This window comes from Elephas maximus, chromosome 5 (genome assembly GCF_024166365.1).
Source record: "Elephas maximus indicus isolate mEleMax1 chromosome 5, mEleMax1 primary haplotype, whole genome shotgun sequence".
NCBI lineage: Eukaryota > Metazoa > Chordata > Mammalia > Proboscidea > Elephantidae > Elephas > Elephas maximus.
In genome coordinates, this window is record NC_064823.1 from 69,579,964 (window position 1) to 69,604,701 (window position 24,738).

The window sequence follows — 24,738 nt, forward strand, 5'->3', positions numbered from 1 at the left end:
GGGAGATCAATAAAATGGAGGGATCAAAAAAAGATGGAGACAGGAATTACCTACTTTTCCTTCTTAAATTTAAACATCAAAAGTTTCTTTAACTATGCTTCATAGGTATGTTTCCCTGACCTTATATAAGCTTGATTGTGCTTTCTTAGCCTCCCTTTACTGTAGCGTTATACCCAGAAATGGATGCAGTTATAGTATCATAGGACAGAGTACAGTGTCTGTACCAGTAAAAAGCAAAAACAAAAACAAAAAAACAGATGCCATTGAGTCAATTCTGACTCATGGTGACTCCGTGTGTGTTAAAGTAGAACTGTGCTCTGTAGGAGTTCAATGGCTGATTTTTCAGAAGTAGATTGCCAGGCCTTTCTTCCAAGATGTCTCTGGGAAGACTCAAAACTAAAACATTTCTGTTAGCATCCGAGTGACTTAAGCAGTTACACCACCTAGGGACACTACAATTTCCCCCTTAGGTGGAATTCTATATTTCAGTTAATTAGGATTTTTGTATAAGCCCCTCTGCTTAAAATAACTTTATTTACCAATTTTAAAAGGTCCTTGATATTTTTCAGCTATGAAATACAGATGTCAAATTATTTCCAAGGCCTCTTCCCAGTTTCAAAATGCTATAGCATGCAGACAGAATCATATCCAGCACTTATGAGGCCAGAATACTATACAATTTGAAGTTCTTTTTTTAAAAAAAAAAAAAAAAAGAAGAAATATTAAAAATACAAAATTAGGTATAGAATCTAGTAAGGGACCTGTGAAAATGAAAGGCCCCAAAGATTAACACTCAATAGATTAATGAAAATTCTACCACTGCAATACATATTAATATATATTATATTTGCTTATGTGTGAAATATCTTTCCATTCTTTATTTGTAAGTAAATATAGATTACAATAATAAATAGACTTATAAGAAGAAACAAGTGTACTAAGATCCATATACATCGTGCTTCAAATACCAGCCTTTGGATATTACATCTCCAGTAATAGCCCACTAGCAATCTGCTGCCAGTGAACAAATATCCTTTTACTCAAATTGTCAGCTTTGAGTTTTTGATGTGTTTTGGCTTACAATATTTCCTCCTCCTCTGCTCATTTGCAATAAAAAAATAACTGTACATTGTCACATATTTATATTTCATGTTACCAGAATTTGAGGGATATTTTTGAGAAGAAAAGAACTTTTTTAAATGAAAAGAAAAACCATAGAAAAATATTTTTAAAGGAATAAGCTATAACTGTGTGAAGCTTTGAATCCAGAATACTGTCATGTGTATATGTAATCCTATCCTGATCTTTAAAATTATCTTCAGAAGTAAGAGTTTTTTAAGAGTAATTTTAATCATGTAAAATTTAGAGTAATTACTGAAATAAGTGGTCAAATATTTTGAACTTTATGCTGGAAAGCTTTTGTCTGTTCCATGAGCAGTAACCCACAGATGATACCATTGTATGATTTTAATTCTTCCTGGATGATGTTGGGCAGAATTCCTCTCTCAATGGGAGCCTACACATGCCACTTACTATAATTTCTCCACGGTTTTTTCAGGAAAGTTGCATGGGGAAGGGTATAAAGGTTAGAGTTTTTATTTTCCAGAAATATTCCCAGATGAATGATCCATAAATTTTTCACAACAGAAAAGAATGGAGTAATCCTTTGGTGAACTTAAATGTGTTTTAATTTGTATCACGAACTAGAATATATCAGTACTTTATTCTTAAATCCAGACTTAGTGACTCCCAAGAGACTGTTGGTATACTTTACATCAGTATTTCTTATAATATAGCCCAGGGACCATCCGGATTAATGTTACCATTAGTGTTTTCTAATATCAAGCTGGTCTTAATCCAGATTTTTGGACCAGATTTATGGAGATAAGGAGGGAGAGAAGAAACTTTTTAAGTGTTGACTAGGTTATGAATATTCAAGCTTGAGAATCATAGTTCCATATGATGTCTAACTCAGTTTGCAATTATATAACATGCATTCCTTCACTTCCTTTTGTATACCCATGGTCAAACAAAAAAACCCAGTACCCAGTGCCGTTGAGTCGATTCCGACTCATAGCGACCCGTGTTAGACATGGTAGACATCAGTAAATAAGCACATCATTCTTTCCTTTAGGGCTATGATATAGAGACATTGTTATTAGGCAATATTATCTCTAGGAAGATAGCTAAGAATTTGGAAGCAAATATTTATGTTCTTTGGTTTACAAATAGTTGTCGGAAATCTTTGCCAAAAGCTTGCATATAAGACCTAGAGAAGAATAGAAAGTAAGTGAGAAACTGTGAAGGTTATATGACAGAACATAAAAAAAAGATATAGCAAAACAAAGGGCAGAGCAGAATGAGGTCATTAAATAATTCATTATGATCCCACTTAGCAGCTTCTGAAGGTTTAAGTTACATTCATAACTATGATGCAAAAATATGCCAAAAAGGATAAGGTATTTTTCATACATTATTTCAAGGCAGTGTATGATATACTTTAGAATGTTCCCCAGCCAAAGCGGTTAAGAGGAATGCTTAAAAAAGTAAGTTCTTAGTTAATTGGTCAAATTAACTGGAATGATTTTCAGTATAAGGAGTCCTAGTGGTGCAAACAGTTTAGCACTAGATAGCTAACTTGAAGGTTGGTGGTTCCAATGCACTCGGCAACTCAGTGAGAGAAAAAAAGACCTGGTAATTTGCTTTTGTGAAGATTACGGCCAAGAAAATCCTATTGGTCAGTTCTACTCTGTGAAATTGGGTTGCTGTCTTAGTTACCTAGTGCTGCTATGAAAGAAATACCACAAGTGGATGGCTTTAGCAACAGATATTTATTTTCTCACAATTTAGTAGGCCAATTTTTGAATTCAGGGCATCAGCACTAGGGGAAGGCTTGCTTTCTCCGTTCGCTCTAGGGGAAGGTCCTTGTCTCTTCAGCTTGTTTCCTGGTTTCTTGGAGATCTCCATGTGGCTTGGCATCAGACTTCCCCCATCTCTGCTTCTCTTGCTTGCTTGTTTAATCTTTTATGTTTCAAAAAACATTGATTTGAGACACATTCTATACTAATCCTGTATCATTAACATAATAAAATCAACCCATTCCCAAATGGGGTTATAACCACAAGCACAGAGGTTAGGATTTACAACATATATTTTGGGGGGACACAATTCAATCCATAACAGTTGCTATGAGTCAAAATGGATTCCACAGCACCTAACAACAACAACCATTTTCAATCTTAGGATTCCAGTTGCTTGTATTTATTATCCATATTTACTTTGTTTTATTCTCCTATTACAATACTACTTATCGAAGACCTTTGTGCTTGTCAATCATATTGGCACATTATCTCCTAGGGTCATCACACTTATAAAATTGAACTTTTTGCTATATGATTGTTTTTTATGTAGTGAATTTAGAATTAGATGGGGATATTAAGTTTCAAGTAATTTCTTTGAAATATCATTGTTTGATTTTTACTAAATACCTTTGGTAATTCATAGGAAGGGTAATAATTTATGAAAGAATATATCAAAAATATAAAAATAAATGCATTTATTGCCTTTTTGGTAACTGCAAAGGGCTAGTACTAGTACAAATTCAGATCCTTACTCCACAAAGTATAAAAATGATGACTTATGGGTGTTCTGTAGCAAGTAAATCTTTAGAAAAATAATTTTGGCCATTCTTAGAAATTGTTTACCATGTTAACATCTAAAATATAGTCATAAAAATCTGCTTAATATTTTAGTATTTTTTAAGCTTAATCATTGTGTAAATCTGATTTTTTTTCATTTTTCTTTATAAAAATATGTCTTATTTTCTCTTCAGAAAATTAAAAAATTGTTTTATGTAAATATGTTGGCCTGATAAACTAGGAAAGCAGTTTGGAGGCATTTATTAAAGACATAACCTGTTACAAAATATAACCATCACTTTTATGGCCAGATCAAAGCATTTTCTACCACATCAATTCTAAATTTGCTCTTTCCTTACTGAAACACTTGGAACAAACACAGGACTTGATGCCAGGAGCTCTGACTTTCAGTCTTGGCTTATATTTGGTTACCCCTGGTGATAAAGAAAAATCATGTTGTAACTGAGGATAGTTAGGCATAGTTGTTCATGCGATGATCCTGTGAACATCTGGAAAACAAACACTAGTTAAATACAGCTATTTATATTTATTGAAAGAACACTTGAAATGGATTGGTTTAAAGAAAGGCACAAACTTTTAAAGGCAGCTGTACTACACATCTATAGTATGAAAATTCACCTATTACATTGATAATCACAGTCTTGCCTCCCTTCTATTTGTAAACCATTACATCAAGTACCACAATAGTGTTTCACCTACAAGGGAATCTCAAGGAGGAAAGTGACTCAAATTATAACACGTATAAAGAAACGTTTTGCATGTTCTTGTTTAACAAATTTCAGAATATTTGACTCTTCTTAAATGTTACTGTAAAAATATCATGGCATTGTTTAAGGGATGTTACTTTAAAAGCAACTAATTCATTACTGAATCACTTTTTAACCTAAATGTAACTAGAGTTAGTAATGTGTCAGGAGATTTTTGTTGTTGTTATTTGTTTGCCAACTTTTTTTTAAAGACTTCTTTACAGAAAACCTGATAGCTTCTTTGTCCCTACTTTCAATTTCACACCAAGTATCTTTAGAAGTCTGAGGAAATTTGACCAATGATTAAATGATGGCTTCTTAGGGAATGATAAACTAACTGTATTAGAATGCAAGCCACTTTTCTTAACTTACGATGGTGAACGTTTGCATTTTATTTACTACGCTAATGTTTTATATTTAAATGCAGGTGTGCATCATCACTTAATGCCCACCATAACCCAGTTGAAAAAAACCCATTGCCATGGAGTCAATTTCGACTCATAGCTACCCTATAGGACAGAGTAGAACCTCCTATAGGGTTTCCAAGGAGCAGTTGGTGGATTCAAACTGCTGACCTTTCGGTTAGCTGCTGAGCTTTTAACCATTGTGCCACTAGGGCTCAGATACCATACAGTTAGAATACATTCATGATAGTTCTGTGAAATAGGACGTTATGTGATTTGGAGGTTGTGTGAACACTGTATTATATATAGTATATATTCAACACACATATAGGAAAGTAACCCCAATGCGAGCTGTTCTGGCTCTCTATTAGTGCCAAGAGCTTCAGGATTTGCAAACTGGCACCTGCAGTTGGCTGCCTCTGGGAACCTGGCAGAATCCGAAGCCCCCAGGGACGGAGCAGAGGAACCACAGCCCAGCGTCTCCTGGAAGGCACCAACCAGCAGGGTAGCTGGGCAGGGCACGCACCAGCGGCAGCCTCGGCCTCGGGAAGGAGCCAGAGGCAGTCAGCCAGTGGGAGCCAAAGCAACCTCACGGCACACAGGATGCTGGCCCCGCCTCCTGGTGCCCTTCCAAACGAGCTCCTCCTCCCTGCCCCAAGGTATTTGCGGTGGGACATTTCCTCAGTAGGTGTTATGCAGCGCGTACCTATATGCCTAAATAGTTTATAGCTTCCATGTAAGCATAGCACTAACATGGGCTTTTGTCTGACTTTCAAGTCTACTCTAATTTTTAGTTTTTTCTAATGATTCTGACTTACTACAATATTCTCATGCACAAAGTGACTTACATGAAATTTTGTTGAAATATGTTCCCTTTAAATTATTGTTCTGTAAGACTAATCTTCAGTTTTACTCACCCTCACTTCACTTTCTGCCATTGCATCACCCTGCATCTTTTTCACCCCAATAACTGAGAGAATCTATACTGATTTAAGTTGCATTCAGCCAGAGTAAAGAATAGCAGAGGATTAGACAATTAACTGGATTTTATTTTGTTTCATCTCCTTTCTACTTCCTTTTGTGTTTTATTTCATTTTTTCTGTTGAATATAGTTTATTTTGGTTTTTGTCAGGACTGTCCATCTTTTTCAATCCCTCTTGAACAGCTAGAAGTAAATACAAACATCAATTAAGTAATATTATGGTAAAGTCTCTGAACTGTCAGAAATTACATTAATAAATGAATTAATTGACTTTAAAACTAAAGGTTATAGTTGTAGAAGGAAAAAAAAATTGAAAAGGGAGTATTGCTCATGGTACTAGATTTAAGAAGAATTTCCAAGCCCTCACCTTTCCTTGACATGTGGCAAGGAAATCTGCTTTAAATTAACTTCTTCCAGTTGGTTCTTCAGAGATTTCATGAGTAGTGTTTATCGTTCTCAAGGCTCAGATTTAGCAAAGGTTAATAATAAAAAGGAGAATCTCAATCAATTGACATGGCTGTTAAAAGAGCTAACTCTAATTTTTGAGGGTATTAATTTTCATAGAAACGTACTATTTTTTCTGCAGACTTTCCCATGCTTGATGTACTTTCTGAAACATATGTACTTGCACGGAAATCTGTTCTTTTACATTGAATATCCTCATGTTCACCATCTCGCATTGAGAACAGTAATTAGAGATACAAGACACTACTGTCAGAAGTAAGAACAATAGATACGAAACTATGGCTGCTTTGTTTTACAAATATAAAAGTTTAAAGTCTTTGGTGAAGAGCTAATGTGTTGTTTATTGTCAAAAATTATATTGATCTCACGACTGTCGTCTTATCCAAGCACCGTTTACTGGTGCTGTGAATAAACATGTGAGCTGAAAAAAAAAATTATATTGATCTCATGTGTAAACATATGAGTTAGAAGACTTATTAACAGATGATGAATTTTCCTATTTGGTAAAGAAAGGGAAAAAAGGTATTTAAAGGTAACTTAGGAAAAATGTAAATGAATCATATTTAAATATTTGTGTACTTTTCATGTTTAAAAGATAAATGATTGAGGTAACTTAATGATAAAAACATGATTATGTGTCTATCATTATTATATTTTTTCTCTTCTAAATCACATAGGAGTTTATCTCAATATATGAAATGTTTCTTGTGTTATTTGAATACCTCTTCATCTTTACAATCCAAAGACTATTCCATGATATCCTATTTGGTTAAATAATACTAGTTTCCCAAACTGCACATTTCCCAAAAGTGAATTTAAGTCCCAAGAGGATTCATTGGCTAACCATTCTGTTTATTTGTCCATTGTTGCATATTAAAATGCCAGTTGTGTTGATGATTCTGAAAAGGATTTAGCCTCCTGGCTAGCAAAAGGCAAGAGCTAGTGGCCTGCACTTCTTTTTTTCCTTAACTATTTAATTCTCAGATATTGACCAGTGGAATAAGGTAATTGAGCAACTAGGAACGCCATGCCCAGAATTCATGAAGAAATTGCAACCCACAGTGAGAAACTATGTTGAAAATCGGCCCAAGTATGCAGGACTCACCTTCCCCAAGCTCTTTCCAGATTCTCTCTTCCCAGCGGACTCTGAGCACAATAAACTCAAAGGTATGCCCGCCAGAGACAACTTGAAACCAATGTGAGTGATAGGCTAAACAAGCAAATAATATAGAGCTACCTCTAGTTAAACTAAAAAAACCGAACTCGTTGTCATCGGGTCGATTTCAACTCATAGCGACCCTGTAGGACAGAGTAGAACTGTCCCACAGGGTTTCCAAGGTGCTCTAATTAAGACAAGGTATTTCTTAATAGTCTTCCTTAAAAGGGGAGTGGTCACTGACTTTAGAATTTTGTCTGGGTTAACTATTTCATGGGGTTTGATTTTGCAATGCATGGTGTCACCATGAGTTGGAATTGACTCAACAGCAACTGGTTTGCATTTTTTTGGTATTTAGAATCTTAAAATTATTTTGAAGTGTAATTCTAAAAGACTAATGTGTTACAGAAACCCTGGTGGCGTAGTGGTTAAATGCCATGGCTGCTAACCGAAAGGTCAGCAGTTCGAATCCGCCAGGCGCTCCTTGGAAACTCTACGGGACAGTTCTACTCTGCCCTACAGGGTCGCTACTATGAGTCGGAATTGACTTGATGGCAGTGGGAGTGGGTTTAATGTGTTATACATTGACTATTGTTTCAACAATTTTTATTACCTGAAAAATATTTTCCTCACAAGTTTTAAATTGTAAAATATAGGAGGCTCAGATGTCTGCATTTTATTTGTATTTTATCAAGTGCTTAACTGCCGTCTTTTCAGTTTAGAGTGCTAAATGAAATTTCATCCACACATTTTATATTCAATATAAATACTTCCATTAACAAGGAAGCAAGGAATTCTTTCTATTACTATATCTATAGTAACAATTTGTTAAAATGTAACAAGAAAATACTTCTAGAATATATGAAAAATAGATTGCTACATTTCAAGTGTAGTATGGTCCAAATTATATAAAAATGCATAAACAAGACTAGAAGAAAACAAGCCAACAATAAGAGTGGTTGCTTCTAGATAGTGGGGATGGTTGGTTTTTCCTAATTTTATAGTTTATATAATTTCCAAATTTTCTACAATTAATCTGTTTTGCCTTAATAATCTGAAAAATTGATAAAATGAAAATTAGTACACATCCATGGATTCAAATCCATTGACTTTTTTTCATGACTTAGGAAACTGATTTAGGTTTTGTTCTTTTAAATTTGAAATCTTGCCATTTATCTGATGCAAATTGAGTATTTTCATCATTTAACAATATTGTTTTAAGATATTTCTTATTTCACAGTTTGAACTATATTTTATACAAAATTGTATTTTTAGAGGTTAAATTCAATGAGTGTCTTTAATCATTGTTTTGAAATAAACTCACTCATTGATTATCATTATATGATTTTATAACCATTACTGCCAACAACAGTAAAATTATGATAGCAATGTACACATTCTAGAGTTTCTTTTAGTAGTGGCTGAGGTAGCATTGAACTTGTTTCAGGCACTAGCTAACTTATTTCATCAAATCTATAATTTCATTGATTGAAATATGTCTAATGATTACAGAGGTGTTAAAATGAAATTCAGTGGTTGAGTATTATTCCTGTCAATCCACTCTTCACATTTTATTTTTCTTATGCATATAAAGAATTTGGACTGCATGATCTATATGGTCAATTTGAATACTCAAACTTTGTTAATTCCATTGTGTGAATGAAATTATAGAAACACAGAAGTTGATTAATTTCTAAACACCCATCCAGGCATTTGTCGAGCATTATGTATTTGCATTCCCTGTGCTCTTTGTCCTGTGTTTATCCTGTGTTCGTACAGGTTACCCAAGCAGATTACATTGCATTTCCAAACCTCCTAGTTTGATAAATTTTATGTACTCACAGCATTTCAACCCTTAAAAAAAAAAAAAAAAAACCCTAAATGAAGCCTTAGGCTTAAAGATACACACACACACATAAACACATAAAATAAGTTTTCTTTTCCAGCACATCAGGAATTTCATCTTTCAGAGTAAAGTAGTGTGAAGAAAACCAAAGACTCAAGGGAGCAATTAGTCTACGTGAATCACAGCCTACAGGACCTCGAGACCAGAAAACTAGATGGTGCTTAGCCACCACTACCGACTGCTTTCACTGGAAGCACAACAGAGGGTCCCAGACAGAGCAGGAGAAAAATGTAGAACAAAAAATGAAGTTCTCAAAAGACTGGACTTACTGTCTGACAGAGACTGGAGGAACCTCTGAGGCTACGGCCCTAAGCCACCCTTCTGACCCGGAACTAAAGCTATTCCCAGTGACCACCTGCCAGCCAAACAATAGACCAAAAAACCAAAAACCAAACCCAGTGCCGTTGAGTTGATTTCTACTCATAGAGACCCTGTAGGACAGAGTAGAACTGCCCCATAGAGTTTCCAAGGAGCACCTGGCAGATTTGAACAGCCGATCCTTTGGTTAACAACCGTAGCACTTAACCACTACGCCACCAGGGTTTCCCAAACAATAGACAAGCCCATAAAATAAAAACACCTGAGAGGAATGTGCTCCTTAGAACAATCAATTATATGAAATCAAAAGAGCAATATTTGCCCAAAGACAAGGATGAGAAGGCAGGAAGGGGTAGAAAATCAGGACGAAAGGAAACGGGGAACCCAGGGAGGAAATGGGGAGAGTGCTGACACATTGTGGGAATGAAACCAAGGCCATGAAACGTGAAACACTTTATGGACAAACTAGCAAATGACGTTTAATTTGCTCTGTAAAGTTTCAACTAATGCAAAAAAAAAAAAAAAAAAGAATTTCACCTTATATTTAGAAGGAAGGTGCTCTTTAATTCTTTGTTCCCTTCATTTTTTTCTCCTTCCAACAAAATTCCTTGCCCAAATCAAAATCTTACTAATGCTTTTTCTCATTCACTGTTTCAGCCAGCCAAGCCAGGGACTTGTTGTCAAAGATGCTAGTGATTGATCCAGCAAAAAGGATATCAGTGGATGACGCCTTACAGCACCCGTACATCAATGTCTGGTACGACCCTGCTGAAGTGGAGGCGGTAAGGCATAGGCCTATTTACTTTCCTTCTGCAAATAAATCACTGGGTGCTCAGTGGTGAAAACGGAAAGAGAACTAGTACCCAAAAGACCAAAGTTACTTCCTGGCCCTCTAAAAGTCATTTTCTTCTCTCTGCATTTTAAGTGCATTTCTTTTTCTGCCTTTCTATGAGAAGGGGTGATTTAGTCCAACAGTCTTAGATGTTTATGAAACATTTTCATTTGTTTTTGTTAAATTATTAACACGAGTGTCACTTTCTGTGTGTTTAACCATCAGCCTCTCCTGATGAAGACTTAATGGCAGAGACATAATAGAGGATAACTTGCTTTACCTCTCTTTCTATGTCAAGAAAGCTGCTGTCCATATCTGTAGATCTTTTAGGAGGTCATGGGGGACTTTGTGAAGGCTTGCATGAAGCAGAGGAGAAAAAAGTGGATATTCTAATAAGGGCATTGTGTGAGGTTGATTCTAAATTGACTACCACAATAAGGTGTATCTCTGTGTTTTAAATTCAGATATAATTTAAGCATCCTTCCACAGGCATAACTGGTTTTTCTTTCCCACTATTTTTCAACCATGTACTATCTTCTCTCCAATCGCTTTCTTATATCTTTTTCTCTCTCCTTTTCTCTGTATAGAGCTAGGGATGAGCAGGGCAAACTAGTGGTGGTGTTGTCCATGTGTGTTCTGTAGGTTTTCTGATGGGAATTTTCTTTTGGTGCCTCTTTTATACATTAGTGTTAGCAATGCTACCTTCTCCCATTAACACTGAAATCTCTGCAAATTAGTAGAATGGCTGTGCTCAGTTATTTCATTTTCTTTTACATAATACCTTAGAAAATTGTTGGAATGTGTTCTTAACTAATAGTTGAGATAATCTTTTTGTTTTCTTGCTTGTTTGCTCTTCTTGTACTCATCTCTGTCCCCAGTATATTCACGCTCGAGGATGCTTTGTTGCAGCTTCCTTTCCTCTGCTAAATTATGTTTGCTGCCCACGTCAGAGATGCTAGATTGAAGTTTGTACAATTTATTATTCCTTAATACTACTCTAGAGAAGTTAGAGTAAAAAATGGTAGTGAGGACTTGGTCAAGTTGAACTTTATAGGCGTAATATTCAACAAGCTACTTTTCATAATGCAATCCAATCCTTAAGCATTTGAAAATATCAGAGAAAATACTTAAGTGATAAGTGAGTCTCCCAAGTGTTGTAACTGAGATATAATTGTCCTTGTTAAAAATGATGTGAGGGCAGTGTCTGACCTCCTCTAACTTCACAAGGGGGAAGGAGAACCAAGATCAATAGCCTAAGGCTGATTCTTAGGAGGTGCAGGTCAGATGTGCCTCCTCTTTCCACTATCTCTACCATTTCTGAAGGCAATTGTCCCTCCTATGGCACTCTCCACTGGGTTCCATAATTCATTGCTGTGGCCACATAGAACTCACAGACCATACTCAAAAATACTGAGTTTATTAGGGAAGTAAAAGTTACAGTTCAGGCTCGGTAATACTCAGGATACAGTTCTTCCATCAGAACAGCCTCTTACCAGCTGTGCTCACAGGGACACCCCTCCTTGGCCTTCAGTCTCTGTCCAAAGGCACTCAGCTTTCCCTCTCCACGGGCTGAGAAGCCCATCACGCCGTCTCCTGCTGCCAGGTCTCTGCTGCTGGGTCTCTCCTGCTTGGTGTCTCCTTCCTTGGTGGTAGTGGGCTTTTCTCTTTCCTGCACATTTCAAGCCCAGAGGATGGCAAAACTGACCAATTCTTTTAGTGGGCCATAATTACCCTATCACACAGTCCAGGCAAATCGCCTGAGTGGGAGTTATAAGACTATGGCTAGAAAGGCCATACACAAAAATATTTAATCTCACCACAGTCCCTGATGACTTTTTTCTTAAGATCTGCTCCCTTAAGCAGTTTTATAATGATGCTGAAATTTTGATTTCCTTGGGTCATATTAATTTTAGTCACTTGATTTGATTATTATAAAAATAAAATCCCTAAAATTAAACTTTAATTTTAATGTTCCTAAAACTAATATATGTCCATACAACTGAAACATAGAATCTTTTCCAGCTTCTGTCTCTTGGGAAGTATTCTCGAATATGTTTGTGGTAAATTAACTTAGAGTAAAACATAGCACTAAAATAAGTAAGAGAAAGTATGATGCATATGCATATGAAAATTAAGTATAAGCATTTTTTGGCCTGATGAAATCCAAGAAAATATTTTAGGTTATGTTGATAAAAAAAATTTAGCTAAACAAATTATTTGAAATTGTTGCTTCTCATTTCTTTTGATAGTTTAAATCATGTTGCATATTTATTTTTCCTTACATCTAATTTAATGTGTGTAATCTGTTTTTAATGGATTGCGGCCTAGAGTTTAATTGGAGTCATAAAGTCTGCGTTTGTAATTCACTTGTAATTATGTTGCCTATAAAAGAGACTGTTGCTTAGAATCTGTAACAACATATTAATGAATAGTGTAATGAGTTTTTAAAATTTATCATAACTTTGTATGAAAAATATCTTTGAAAGATAAAATCATACAGTTTAGGGTAATAAAATGGCTAGAGCGTCTTTCTCAGCCATTTCAATACTGTCATGCTGGGGCATGGATAACGAGAAGACAGGACATGTGACTTTTAGGGAGAGGAAGAGTCTGATGATGGAGCCTCAAGGTCTAGGAAAAGGAATCAGTTAATACACAGAAGAATAAGAGAGTATTTGTCATCTAGACTGGGATCATTGATTGTACACGGGTGAAAATGTTTGAAGCCTAGAAATGTTGTAGTGAACAGGTTGGAACCCTGGTCCTCGGGCAAGAACAGTTTATTACTGTGTAGCTGTATTACAGAGCTTACAGCTAGGAACAGGCAGATCCTGAATATGCTGGAAGAAGCAATCAGCTATGCTTCCTGGAATATCTTTTAGAATTAATGTCTTTGCTATCATATGTGAATATGTAAAGTTTAATGACCTTCAAAGTAAAGTGGCCTGTCTTTATGGACACATGGCAAAGTTAAAATGGAGTGATATGTCTTCTGCCAGGGCTGACAAGATTTTCTTGCCAGATAAGCTCCTGCATGTCTCTAAAAACTAAATAAATGTATCATATAATCAGATGGGTAGGAGGGAGGGATGTGGGGACAGAGGAAGACAGTGAGAGAGAGAGGTACTCAACCACCAAGCCAAAGACATCAAAAGTGAAAGGAAACATCAGAAGGAAGTCATTTAAAAACTTATGGGGTCAGTGAAGATATTTCCTTATATACTCAATTCTTGACAAAAAAAGAACTATCAGGACCTGACATGAGAACCATCCTCTGAGGAGGGACTGATGCTGGGGGTCAGGTTTCATGGCCAGCAGTTATGAGTCAGACACACCACTGTGTGGAAGGGTCCATCTCAGAGAGGCCTAGATACAGTGTACGAGTAGATCCTCAGTGGTTTAAAACACTACTCTGGTATCTGGGTGGAGGGGCGGGCTGGGCCAGTCAGGCAGCTGGCATCTGAAAAGTCCGTTCTTCAGTGGCCAAACTCCAGGTACTTGAGAACACAAAGGACAGGTGACTGGCAACCCAGGGCTTACCATCTAGCAGCTAAGACAAAGTTAACGGAGAGAATGTAAGAACAGAGGCTTGGAATATGGAGCTACAGCTGTTATTTGGACTGAAAAACTTACTAACGTCGAGACCCTTCCGACTCATAGTGACTCTATAGGATGGAGAAGAACTGCCCCATAGGGTTTCTAAGGAGCGGCTGGTGGATTTGAAATGCTGACCTTTTGCTGAACATTTAACCACTGCGCCACCAGGGCTCTACAGAGAGATTGGGTATGTTTTGCCCTTATTTTTTGCGTCCTTTATTAGACTAAGTTGTGACAAATCCAACCAGTTTGGGTGGACGGTGTTCAAACAATTTAATAATCATTGTCCGCTTTTTGTAGATAAAGTACTGGATAAAATATTGATTGGTTCAAATATTTTATAATCTCTTTATTGAACTAGTAAGTCTGAGGAATGTTGTGTAATTGTAAATGAAAACAGCCCTGTACAGTCTGTGTCTTTCCTATTGGGAAGAAAGGGGACTGAAGTCTTTGTAGTTGACATTTCCCTTTGGTGTATAATATCAAAAAGTTAGGCCATGTCCTCAACACAGTTTCTGAATAACTAACTAATCTGAAATTCAAAAGCTACCGTTTTTGTTTCCTGATTTCCTTCACAGGATACAGACCCATGCTTAAAACAATCAACAGGCATTATTTTTGTTTGCCTTTAGTGTGCCTGCAAAGGAAGCCAGTTTGTATAAGAAGTTTATTATATAAAATTTAACTGCAACCCTTAGGCTGCAGAAAAGACCTATAAAATATTTGAAGAAGCATAATATGGAACATTTGAATTATTCAAGAGGCTTTTTTTTTTTTTTGTAGAAATTTGGACTTTTTTGTTAAGGAGAGGAACTCTATTTCATCAAAACAATAATAAAACTAGTTTCTCTTAATATTTCATGGGTATAAAAAGTCTCCGTTGCTTTCACTGAAAGAAAAAAGGCCGCCTGATTTTTATTTCAGAGTATGACCTTGAATTTTACTAGTTGTTTCATTGCTAGTTTGCTTCTTAATGCTATATAGATGTACCCACTCAGCAAATAAAGCAATTCCTCCTTTATTTTTCTTTAGATCCATACTTATTACCTTGGATTTCAATTTGGAAAACAGGTTTTTATTTCATACTTGCAACTAGACGTATCAATATATTTGGTAAAGCACATTAATTTTCTGAAGAAAGTTCTGTTTGGAGGTTTTATAATGGGACTTATTCTCAAACAGATTTCTTGGAACCTTTCCAGCATTATTGGAATATTAAACAAAAATTATATCTAGGTTCTCTTAGATGTTTTCTCAAGTAGGACAAAACTATCCCATTTCACTGTGACAAAAAGAACAATCAACAAATGTACCCAAAATATTTAACATGGTAATGATTTCATGTTATAACATTTGCTATGTGTTTTGATCAATTTCAGACTGCAGCAGCTGATAAAAATCTTCTCTTTCTTCATCTTTGGCCCTAGTAGTTGGTGCGTAAATTTGAATAATAGTTGTATTAACTGGTCTTCCTTGTAGGCATATGGATATTATCCTATCACTGACAGCATTGTACTTCAGGCTAGATCTTGAAATGTTCTTTTTGATGATGAATGCAACGGCATTCCTCTTCAAGTTGTCATTCCCAGCATAGTAGACTATATGATTGTCCGATTCAAAATGGCCAATACCAGTCCATTTCAGTTCACTAATGCCTAGCATATGATGTTTGTGCGTTCCATTTCATTTTTGACGATTTCCAATTTTCCTAGATTCATACTTTGTACATTCCGGGTTCCAATTACTAATGGATGTTTGCAGCTGTTTCGTCTCATTTTGAGTTGTGCCACATCAGCAAATGATGGTCCTGAAAGCTTTACTCCATCCACGTCATCAAGGTCGACTCTATTTTGAGGAGGCAGCTCTTCCCCAGTCATCTTTTGAGTGCCTTCCAACCTGGGGGGCTCATCTTCCAGCACTATATCAGACAATGTTCAGCTGCTTTTCATAAGGTTTTCACTGGTAATACTTTTCAGAAGTAGACTGCCGGGTCCTTCTTCCTAGTCTGTCTTACTCTGGAAGCTCAGCTGAAACCTGTCCTCCATGGGTGACCCAGCTGGCATCTGACTACCGGTGGCATAGTTTCCAGCATCCCGGCAACATGCAAGCCCCCACAGTACTACAAACTGACAGACACATCAGGGCTTGCGTGATAACATCATGATAAATGGAGAAAAGATTGAAGTTGTCAAGGATTTCATTTTACTTGGATCCACAATCAACAGCCATGGAAGCAGCAGTCAAGAAATCAAAAGATGCATTGCACTGGGTAAATCTGCTGCAAAGGACCTCTTTAAAGTGTTGAAGAGCAAAGATGTCACCTTGAAGACTAAGGTGCGCCTGACCCAACCAAGCAAGCCAAGGTATTTTCAATCACATCATATGAATGTGAAAGCTGGACAGTGAATAAGGAAGACCAAAGAAGAATTGATGCCTTTGAGTTGTGGTGTTGGTGAAGAATATTGAATATACCGTGGACTGCCAAAAGAATGAACAAATTTGTCTTAGAAGTACAGCCAGAATGCTCCTTAGAGGCAAGGATGGCGAGGCTGTGTCTTACATACTTTGGACATGTTGTCAGGAGGGACCAGTCCCTGGAGAAGGACATCATGCCTGGCAGAGTACAGGGTCAGTGGACAAGAGGAAGACCCTCAGTGAGGTGGACTGACACAGTGGCTGCAGCAATGAGCTCAAGCATAACAACAATTGTAAGGATGGCTCAGGACCAGGCAGTGTTTCGTTCTGTTGTGCATAGGGTTGCTATGAGTCAGAAACAACTCGACGGCACCTAACAACAACAACAGCAATGTGTTTTTAAATTGATTCTGACTCATAGTGACCCTGTAGGAAAGAGTAGAGCTGCTCCATATGGTTTCCAAGGAGCAGCTGGTGGATTCAAACTGCTGACCTTTTGGTTAGCAGCCGAACTCTTAACCATCACTCCATGATAAGTCTATTTCCTAAGTTCCCAGCACTAGCTTAATCTGTAATATGTGCACAGATCACAAGTGACCTTTGTTTTCAGGAGTTGGAAAGACAAAAATATTGCTGAGTGATGTTCTAATATGAAACATCATTTATTCTCTTCTTTCCACTCTAAAATTGCCATCATTTAAATTCTGTTGTTCAGACTAAGTGTTCCTATGAATTTTTTTAAATATGATTTTTTCTACTCACAGAGTTAAGAAACTGGCTGAATCCCTTTCTCAGCTGTTCTCTCCATCTGTCTTGACACAAGGACTATCTCTTTGAGTCTTATGACTTCTTATTATTGCAGCATGCATCATGCTGTGAAAGAACTGGTGTGACACTTTGGCAGGCCTAATCTGAGAAATAGCTTAGTGCCATCTATCTGTCACAGAAGACCCTTGTAGTGTGGAGCTGAACTCTAAGTAGGCTTGCTAGACTCAGAGTGTATATAAATTTAGAAAAAATAAGTAAGAAACATAAGCTACAATGAATATGAATTTGATGCTCTTTTTTTTATTATGTGCTTAATTATAGGAAGAGGAATTCATATTTTGTGGTTCTCATTTGCTTGGCGAAAGTTAAATCAATGTCTTCCATTTCTAATATCTGCCGTTTGTAGAATTCTAAATTTCCATCTGTTCATGCTGCTATATTCTTTCAGGAACAAAATGTGAGCAGTTTACTAACTGCCTACTAAAGAAAATAGAAGTTCATTACATTTCAAATGCCCACTGCTTCAGCTGTTAAAGTGAAGATGTCTTTTGAATCACATTTGGATTGTTTTTAATGCCTTGTGTTATGTTGGTAGGAGCTTGTCAAAATGTTTGTTGTAGATAGATTTAGCCACCTGCTTTAGGAACCCCTATCCCTACATGACTTATAACAAGAATATGTACTTTACCCAAACAATAATTAATCTGTTCCTAATTTTAGCAAATTGTTCAACTGAAAAAAAAAAAACTTTCCTCTTGATTTCAAATCACTGGGATGTTCAGATTCTACTGAAAATTTAAGGTTCTCAAGTGTCAGAAACTGGAGTAATCGAATAGTTCAGTCTCAGGAGATACCAGACTTGGTGACCAGTAAAGTCCTTGCTCTGGTTTTTCTTTTCATCTTTTACCCAGAGCCCTCTAGGCAGTGTACATTGCTAATCACTTGATTAACAACAACAACAAAAAAGAGTTCTTAAAAAGCAGGGAGAGGGGGAGGACAGAAATTATTTCTATAGAATGTTCCATATCTAATGTTCTCTGAAAGGTGAAGCTAAGGCTTAGACATCCTACTGAGTCCTCCCAAGTGTATTATTTGAAGGCTGTTAAATCACTTGAATAGACCACTAAAGGAGAATTTAAAAAAATGTGGGGGTGGAAACAGAGATTGTTCCTCTAGAGCGCCCCACATCTGATACGCTCTGAAAGGCATGTCCGGACAGGTTCTTCCAAATATATGACTTTTTTCTTCTCTCCTAGTTGACCTCCTACATGTTATGGGACCCGCTTACTTAATTCAAGATAGTAGGCATTTGTGCATGTGTATTTTATTTTCTTAACATGTTTCATCCTGGAAAGAAAGAGGTTATTCAATTGTGGCATCTGCTTTGATGCTTAGAAATAATGTAACTCATAAACTGTGGAACAAAAACCAAGTAATGCTTTCCCCTAGGAGAGCTGCTCCTAAGAGATAAGCAAAGAAGTTAGTTTTGGGATTTGTAAGGTGCCTTGTCAATGAAAATTTACCAAATGTTATACTAAGAGGAAGAATAAAAGAGTGAAAAATAATAGGAGTAAGTTAGAAGAGAGAATCTCTGTCAGACAGCTTTGCCTTGAGATAAATAGAGGTCATAAAATTGGCTAATCTCCAGAAAATATAATTATTTTGGTAATTTGCATTTTTGTCTTCTTTGCCTACCTGCAAGGTTGCTAAAATAATCAAACTAGACTTGAAATTTTTGTCATGAAAGAATCTCCTCTTCACTGTTGTTAGTTGCCATCAGGCCATTCCTGACTCATGATGACCACACGTGTGCAGAGTAGAACTACTCCATAGGACTTTCAAGGCTGTGACCTTTCAGAAACAGATGGCTAGACCTGTCTTCTTAGGCACCTCTGGGTAGGTTCAAACCACCAATATTTCAGCTAGTAGTTGAGCACTTCATCTTTTGCACCACCCAGAGACTGCCCTCTTCACTAGTGTATGGAAGTAAAGGGGATCTCCAGTGCACTCTGACCCATCTGTCTATCATTGTGAGTGTTTCCAAACAGAATCTTGATTAATAAGGAAAGTGATACTGCTCTGCAGAAGTGAGGGTTTTTCTTTTTCCTGTAAGACTCACATGCTAATTATTGTATTTAAAATCTGTAATCGAAAGGCCACATCAGTTCTGTTGCCGGTAGTTATGCTTGTTTGGTGGGTAGCCCTGCTTAAGGTCCTAAATCTGCAGTAGTTTGATGCTTATAACATTTTTCTTTGTTCTTTCTGCACCAAAATCAATGAAGTTTAATTACATGATGAATTTTCAATATTATATATCCTCCTTTTTTTTTAATCTAGAAGCATACACATAAATAATTCAATGTAAAAAATGCTTATTGCATGCCTATGCATGTTGAGGAGTTCCTCGGTGATGCAAAGGTTAATAAGCTTGGCTGCTAACCAAAAGGCTAGAAGTTCAAGTCCACCCAGAAGCACCTTGGAAGAAAGGCCTGGTGATCTATGTACAAAACATCAGCCATGGAAAATCCCATGTAGTACAGTCATACTCTGACACACAAGGTGCCCCCATGAGTCAGAATCTACTCAACAGGGCAACTGGTATATGTGTATGCATTCTGAGCACCGTACCAGAGCTAGAGACCTAAACGTAAGGGAAATATTTCCCTGCCTTAAAACAAACAAATAAACAAACAAAAATAAAACCAAACCCATTGCCACTGAGTCAATTCCAACTCATAGTGACCCTATAGGACAGGCTAGAACTGTCCCATAGGATTTCTAAGGCTGTGCTCTTTACAGAAGCTGACTGCCACATCTTTCCCCCACGAAGCAGCTGGTGGGTTCAAACCTTCAACTTTCCTGTTAGCAGCCAAGCACTTAACCACGGTACCACTAGAGCTCCTTTTCTCTGCCTTAGGAGCTCACAGTCTAGCACTGAGCTTTCTTGTCCTGAGATTCAATTACCCCAGAGGTTCTTGGATGGGCTTCTGAGAACTTGTGAAAAACACACAGAAGTAATATGTGAACAATTACGTATGCACGTTTTCCTGGGAATATAGTCCCTAAATTTTATCAGGTGTTTGGAGGTCTTCTACCTCCAAAATTAATTCTTAAAATTTTAAGAAGCACTAGTTTTTTAATGTTTTGGGTAAAGGTGTTGCAAAAATACTGGTAATTTACTGTTAGTGTTGACTATTAGCTATGGACATAACCAAGAGTTATAATGGACTTCTCAGAAAATTTCAGCTTATTTGCATGGGGTAATTTTTTATTTGCAGGGAAAAGACTCCCTTATCTACTTTTTTTTAGGAAAAAGGTATAGGGGAGTGACTACATAAGTTAAAGTACTATGATCTTAATTTTTATTATTGTGATTTTTTCAATTTATTTAAAAAGATAATTTCCTACGGTTCCAGGCATTTCTTCAAGAAATGGGAGTTAATACCAGTGTCTACTCCAAGTAGCTTGCTCTTTTCTTGTGATGTGAGGTTTTCAAGGGCTTAGTTGGCAGATTGGTTTAGAGCTCTCTGGTCACCTTGTTCTCTAATAAATAACACAGGTTTCGTGAGGACAGGTCCAGCTTTCCTCATACTTTGCTTCATTTTTTTTTTTTCTCCTGATTAAGGACTTACTCCGCTTGCAAAATCTGTGTTTCTCTGCTGTGTTTGTCTCCAAACATCTTTGTTTGTACCTCTGTTTTCTAAGAAGAGGGTCATATTGCGTGTTGTTTAGAGGAAAAGAAGTATGTGGGGGTGGAGGGGTGGGGAGCAACAGCAAAAAGACCTAATTTCTTCACCATGCAGGGAAGGCATCACAGGATTAAATTAATCAAGCATCTTGTTTCAGAAGTCATGCTTAGAGTTGATTGTGGTCTCAGGGTTAGGAGGTAACTTGAGAAGTTTCACATTCCAGGAGGGAAAAATAATTAGAAAGCAAAACCCTAATGATACTGAGAATGAATGTGTATTTTACACTGTCATGTGAAAACGTCATTAAACGCCATGGGATGCTTATGTTGATTTTTTTTTTTTAGCCCCAAATGAAAACTGTAGATGAAGTCAACATATCATCAGAACTGTTGTTGTCGTTAATTGCCATCAAGTCCATTCCAACTTAGGTGACTGCACATGTGCAGAGTAGAGCTGCGCCATGGGGTTTTCAAGGTTACGACCTTTTGGAAGCAGATCACCAGGCCTGTCTTCCAAGGAGCCTCTGGGTGGGTTTGAACTGCCAAACTTCTGGCTAGTAGTTGAGTGCTTAACCATTTGTACCATCAGGGGTTCCCATCAGAACTATACTAAGACCAAAAGTCTAGAGGCTGGAAGTTTGAGGAGCTGTGAACTCAACTTTTGTCTAATAGTTGAACGCTTAACTGTTTTTATCACCCAGGGTCCTGAGTGGTATATTACACATAAGTAACTTTAAAATAAAAAGAAAAAATAAGTAGGTGAAATTAATTTAAATAGTATTTTTATTTAACCTAATGTATTCAGCAATTATCATTTCAATATGCTATCAATATAAAAATTAATTAATGAACAGATCTCCAAGCCCATCTTCTGAGGCACCTCTGGGAAGGTTCAAACTGCCAACCTTCTAGCTAGTAGTTGAGTGCTTAACTGTTTGCACTATCAGGGACTCCCAACAGAATTGTACTAAGACCAAAAGTTTATAGACTATAAGTCTGAGGAGCTGTGAAATCAGAAAAAAAGTGTAAGCAGGATATATTCTTAAGTTCTAAATCATGGTAACCTTCAGATTCAAGGGAAAAGTTGAACCTGAACATTTTCTTCCAAAGTGTAGAACCATTGCTTAGGGCCTAGGGCATCTGTTATACGTGAGGAGAAAGTAGAATGGATTCATCCAACAGGGAGACAGAATATTAAAAAGGTTATACTCCCTTTTTATAAGTCTATTAAAAGTTTATGGTCTTTCACAGAGTATGCACTATAATAAAATTATTATGTCCCTTTCTAATGTCAAGACGGCTGTAAGAATGATAAAAACTGCTTCCATAACTTGCTACAGGTTTAATATGAGACTCACAGGGTCATTTTTGAAATATTAGCCCACAATATCCTGTGAAAGAGAATGAGATTTATTGTTTATAAAAAATAATTTTAATTGATAATCAAAAGAAACTCCCCTACAGCTTCTAACTCCAGAGAGAGCCTGATTTCCATCTTTATATGTTTTTTGGAAACTGAAATATTGTCACGTTTCTCTGAAGAAATGCATTTTTTCTGATAACTTCTTGTCTAAGATGTGTGTTATTGTGGACCGAGTTCAACAGAAAGCACTTCTGGTGACTTTGTCACATGACATATGTGCTGTTTTTCTAGTACAGCTGCCTGTCTCCACTTTTTTGCTGACGCAGTCTTGCTCACTTTCCCTGCTCCACTGCGTTACATTTCATGATGCCTGTGTAATCACAAATAGAAGTTTATTCTGTGCCAGGATTCTTACACACAGAGAGAAGTTCTTAAATAATGAGTAACTTCTTTTTTTTTTCCCCATGAATAGGAGGTACAAGCAAAGCAAAAACAAAAACCTTGGCTTGCATTGAGTCGATTTAACACATTGGGGCATAGAATCTAGCTTTACCAAACCAAGAGATTCTCAGGAATGGAAAGGACCAAAAGAGTCACCGAGTGTGGAGACCAAGATTGTGACATGGGGAGACAGCAGAGCACGGTGGAAACAACTCAGGGTTAACAAAGAGGAGATCTGGACCCAAAGCCTCATGCTACCTTGTACGGGTCTACTTTATTCATTCCCTAATTTTTTACTGAACTTCAATTATACAGCAGCCACTGAGGATTCATTAATTACGATAATAAAAAAGTCTAGTTCCTGCCAGTTAGTAGCTTTTAGTGTGGTAGCATCGATAGATAAGTAAACAAGAAATTACAGCCACTCCGGTAAATTCTATGATAAGGGAACCATGGTGCTACAGAAGCACAAAGGAGTGATATATCCCCCAGCCCTTAGTGGACAAGGGAAGCTTTCAGGAGGAGCAGTCTCCACTGGGATCAAAAGGATGGGCAGGAATGAGACAAATGAAAAGGAGGAGAAAGAGTAGGGTCTTCTGGACAAAGGAAACAACTTGTTCAAAGGCCAGGAAAGAAGAGACAGCTGAACACACCTGAGGAACTGAGACCAAGGAAGGGAGTGGGGAGAATGCAGATGAAGAAGTAAACAAGCACCAGCCAGGTTAGGAAGCACCTTTGAGCCATTCCAAGGAGGTACCTTTGTTGAAGGCAATGGTTTTGAATTAGGGAGTGACAATGAAATTTGCCGTTTAGGCACACCATTCTTTCTGATTGGCAGGGTGATGACTAGCAGCGGAAGGACCAGTTAGAAAACTGTTAAAATAGTTGAGGCGAGAGATGGTGATAAAATGGACTTCAGTTTTGGCAGTGGGATGAAGAAAGTTTGACAGATACAGAGATGTTTCCATGATATAGTAGAACTAATTTTCTTTATCCACAAAAGTGTCCTATGAACAGTGTTTTAAGAGGTAAAATAAAATATGTAAAAATGCTCAATAAACTTTGAAAACATTAGATATTGTTATTAAAGAGGGTATTTTTTATCTGATGGATATAAATGAAATCATTTATCTCTGACAGTTTTAATCTATATGACATAAGAAATGAAAATATTCTTTATTTCTATCAGATTAACAAAAAACCTGTTAAAATTGTTTTCTTTCTTTAGTTAGCACTTACAATATTTCACTACTGAATGAAAAGCCATATTCTAAGAAAATCCTGCGTATGAAACATATGTGTTAAATGGAGAAGCAGGGACAACGGTAATGCCTTCTGTTAGTACATAGTTCTCTATGTTTGTGAACACAAAACATGTCTGTCTCAACCGTTTTTTCCTCCTCAGCATACCTGAGGAAAACACACCAGTCCTAACCATGGCTCTTTACGGCAGTAATTCTTGATGTGGGGCGTGGACATGTCAGATTCTTGTGGGCAAATTATTAGTTGGAAACAATCTCTCGCCCTCAGGTGATTCTTTTCCTAACCCCCACCCCTGAGCACCGCCCCCCCCCCCACACCTTAGAAATCTTTGCTGTAGGAGCAACTTGAGGATAAGGGTTTTGTCTCATTCATTTTGCATTGCTATTTTTTTTATGCAACTAGGTGTTCCTAGCACACAGTTGTATACTGGTCCCAAAACAGTAGGTTTTCAGAAGTATTAGTTGAATTTTTTTTTTTATGGATCACTTTCATATCTATTATTTTACTTAAACTTCGCAGCACATCCAACTTCCAATTTTCCATTTCCCCAGCTGAAAGAACCCCTTCCACCACCTTTGGGTATCACTGTTCCCATTTTACAGAATTTTAAATGACTTTTATCCAATCCTGCAGCTAAAAACCCAGGCTCTAAGCCAGTGCTCATTTCATTATATCATAACACCATTTAAAAACTCCGTTTTTCTTTGTAAAGGAGTTCTTTTAATAATTGATTTA

At 37.0% G+C, this 24,738-nt stretch overlaps 2 protein-coding genes across 4 annotated transcripts in view; one reads left to right on the forward strand and one right to left on the reverse strand.

Moving 5' to 3' along the window:
- PTPN13 (protein tyrosine phosphatase non-receptor type 13) overlaps window positions 1-24,738 on the reverse strand; it is a 1,019,774-nt gene that overhangs the window by 901,890 nt on the left and 93,146 nt on the right. The window lies entirely within an intron of this gene.
- MAPK10 (mitogen-activated protein kinase 10) overlaps window positions 1-24,738 on the forward strand; it is a 375,739-nt gene that overhangs the window by 323,516 nt on the left and 27,485 nt on the right. For all 3 annotated transcript variants that reach the window (XM_049885817.1, XM_049885815.1, XM_049885816.1), the window contains 2 exons: window positions 7,241-7,423; window positions 10,294-10,418. In XM_049885817.1, the coding sequence (XP_049741774.1) occupies window positions 7,241-7,423; window positions 10,294-10,418 (308 nt within the window). The remainder of the gene's footprint in view (window positions 1-7,240; window positions 7,424-10,293; window positions 10,419-24,738) is intronic.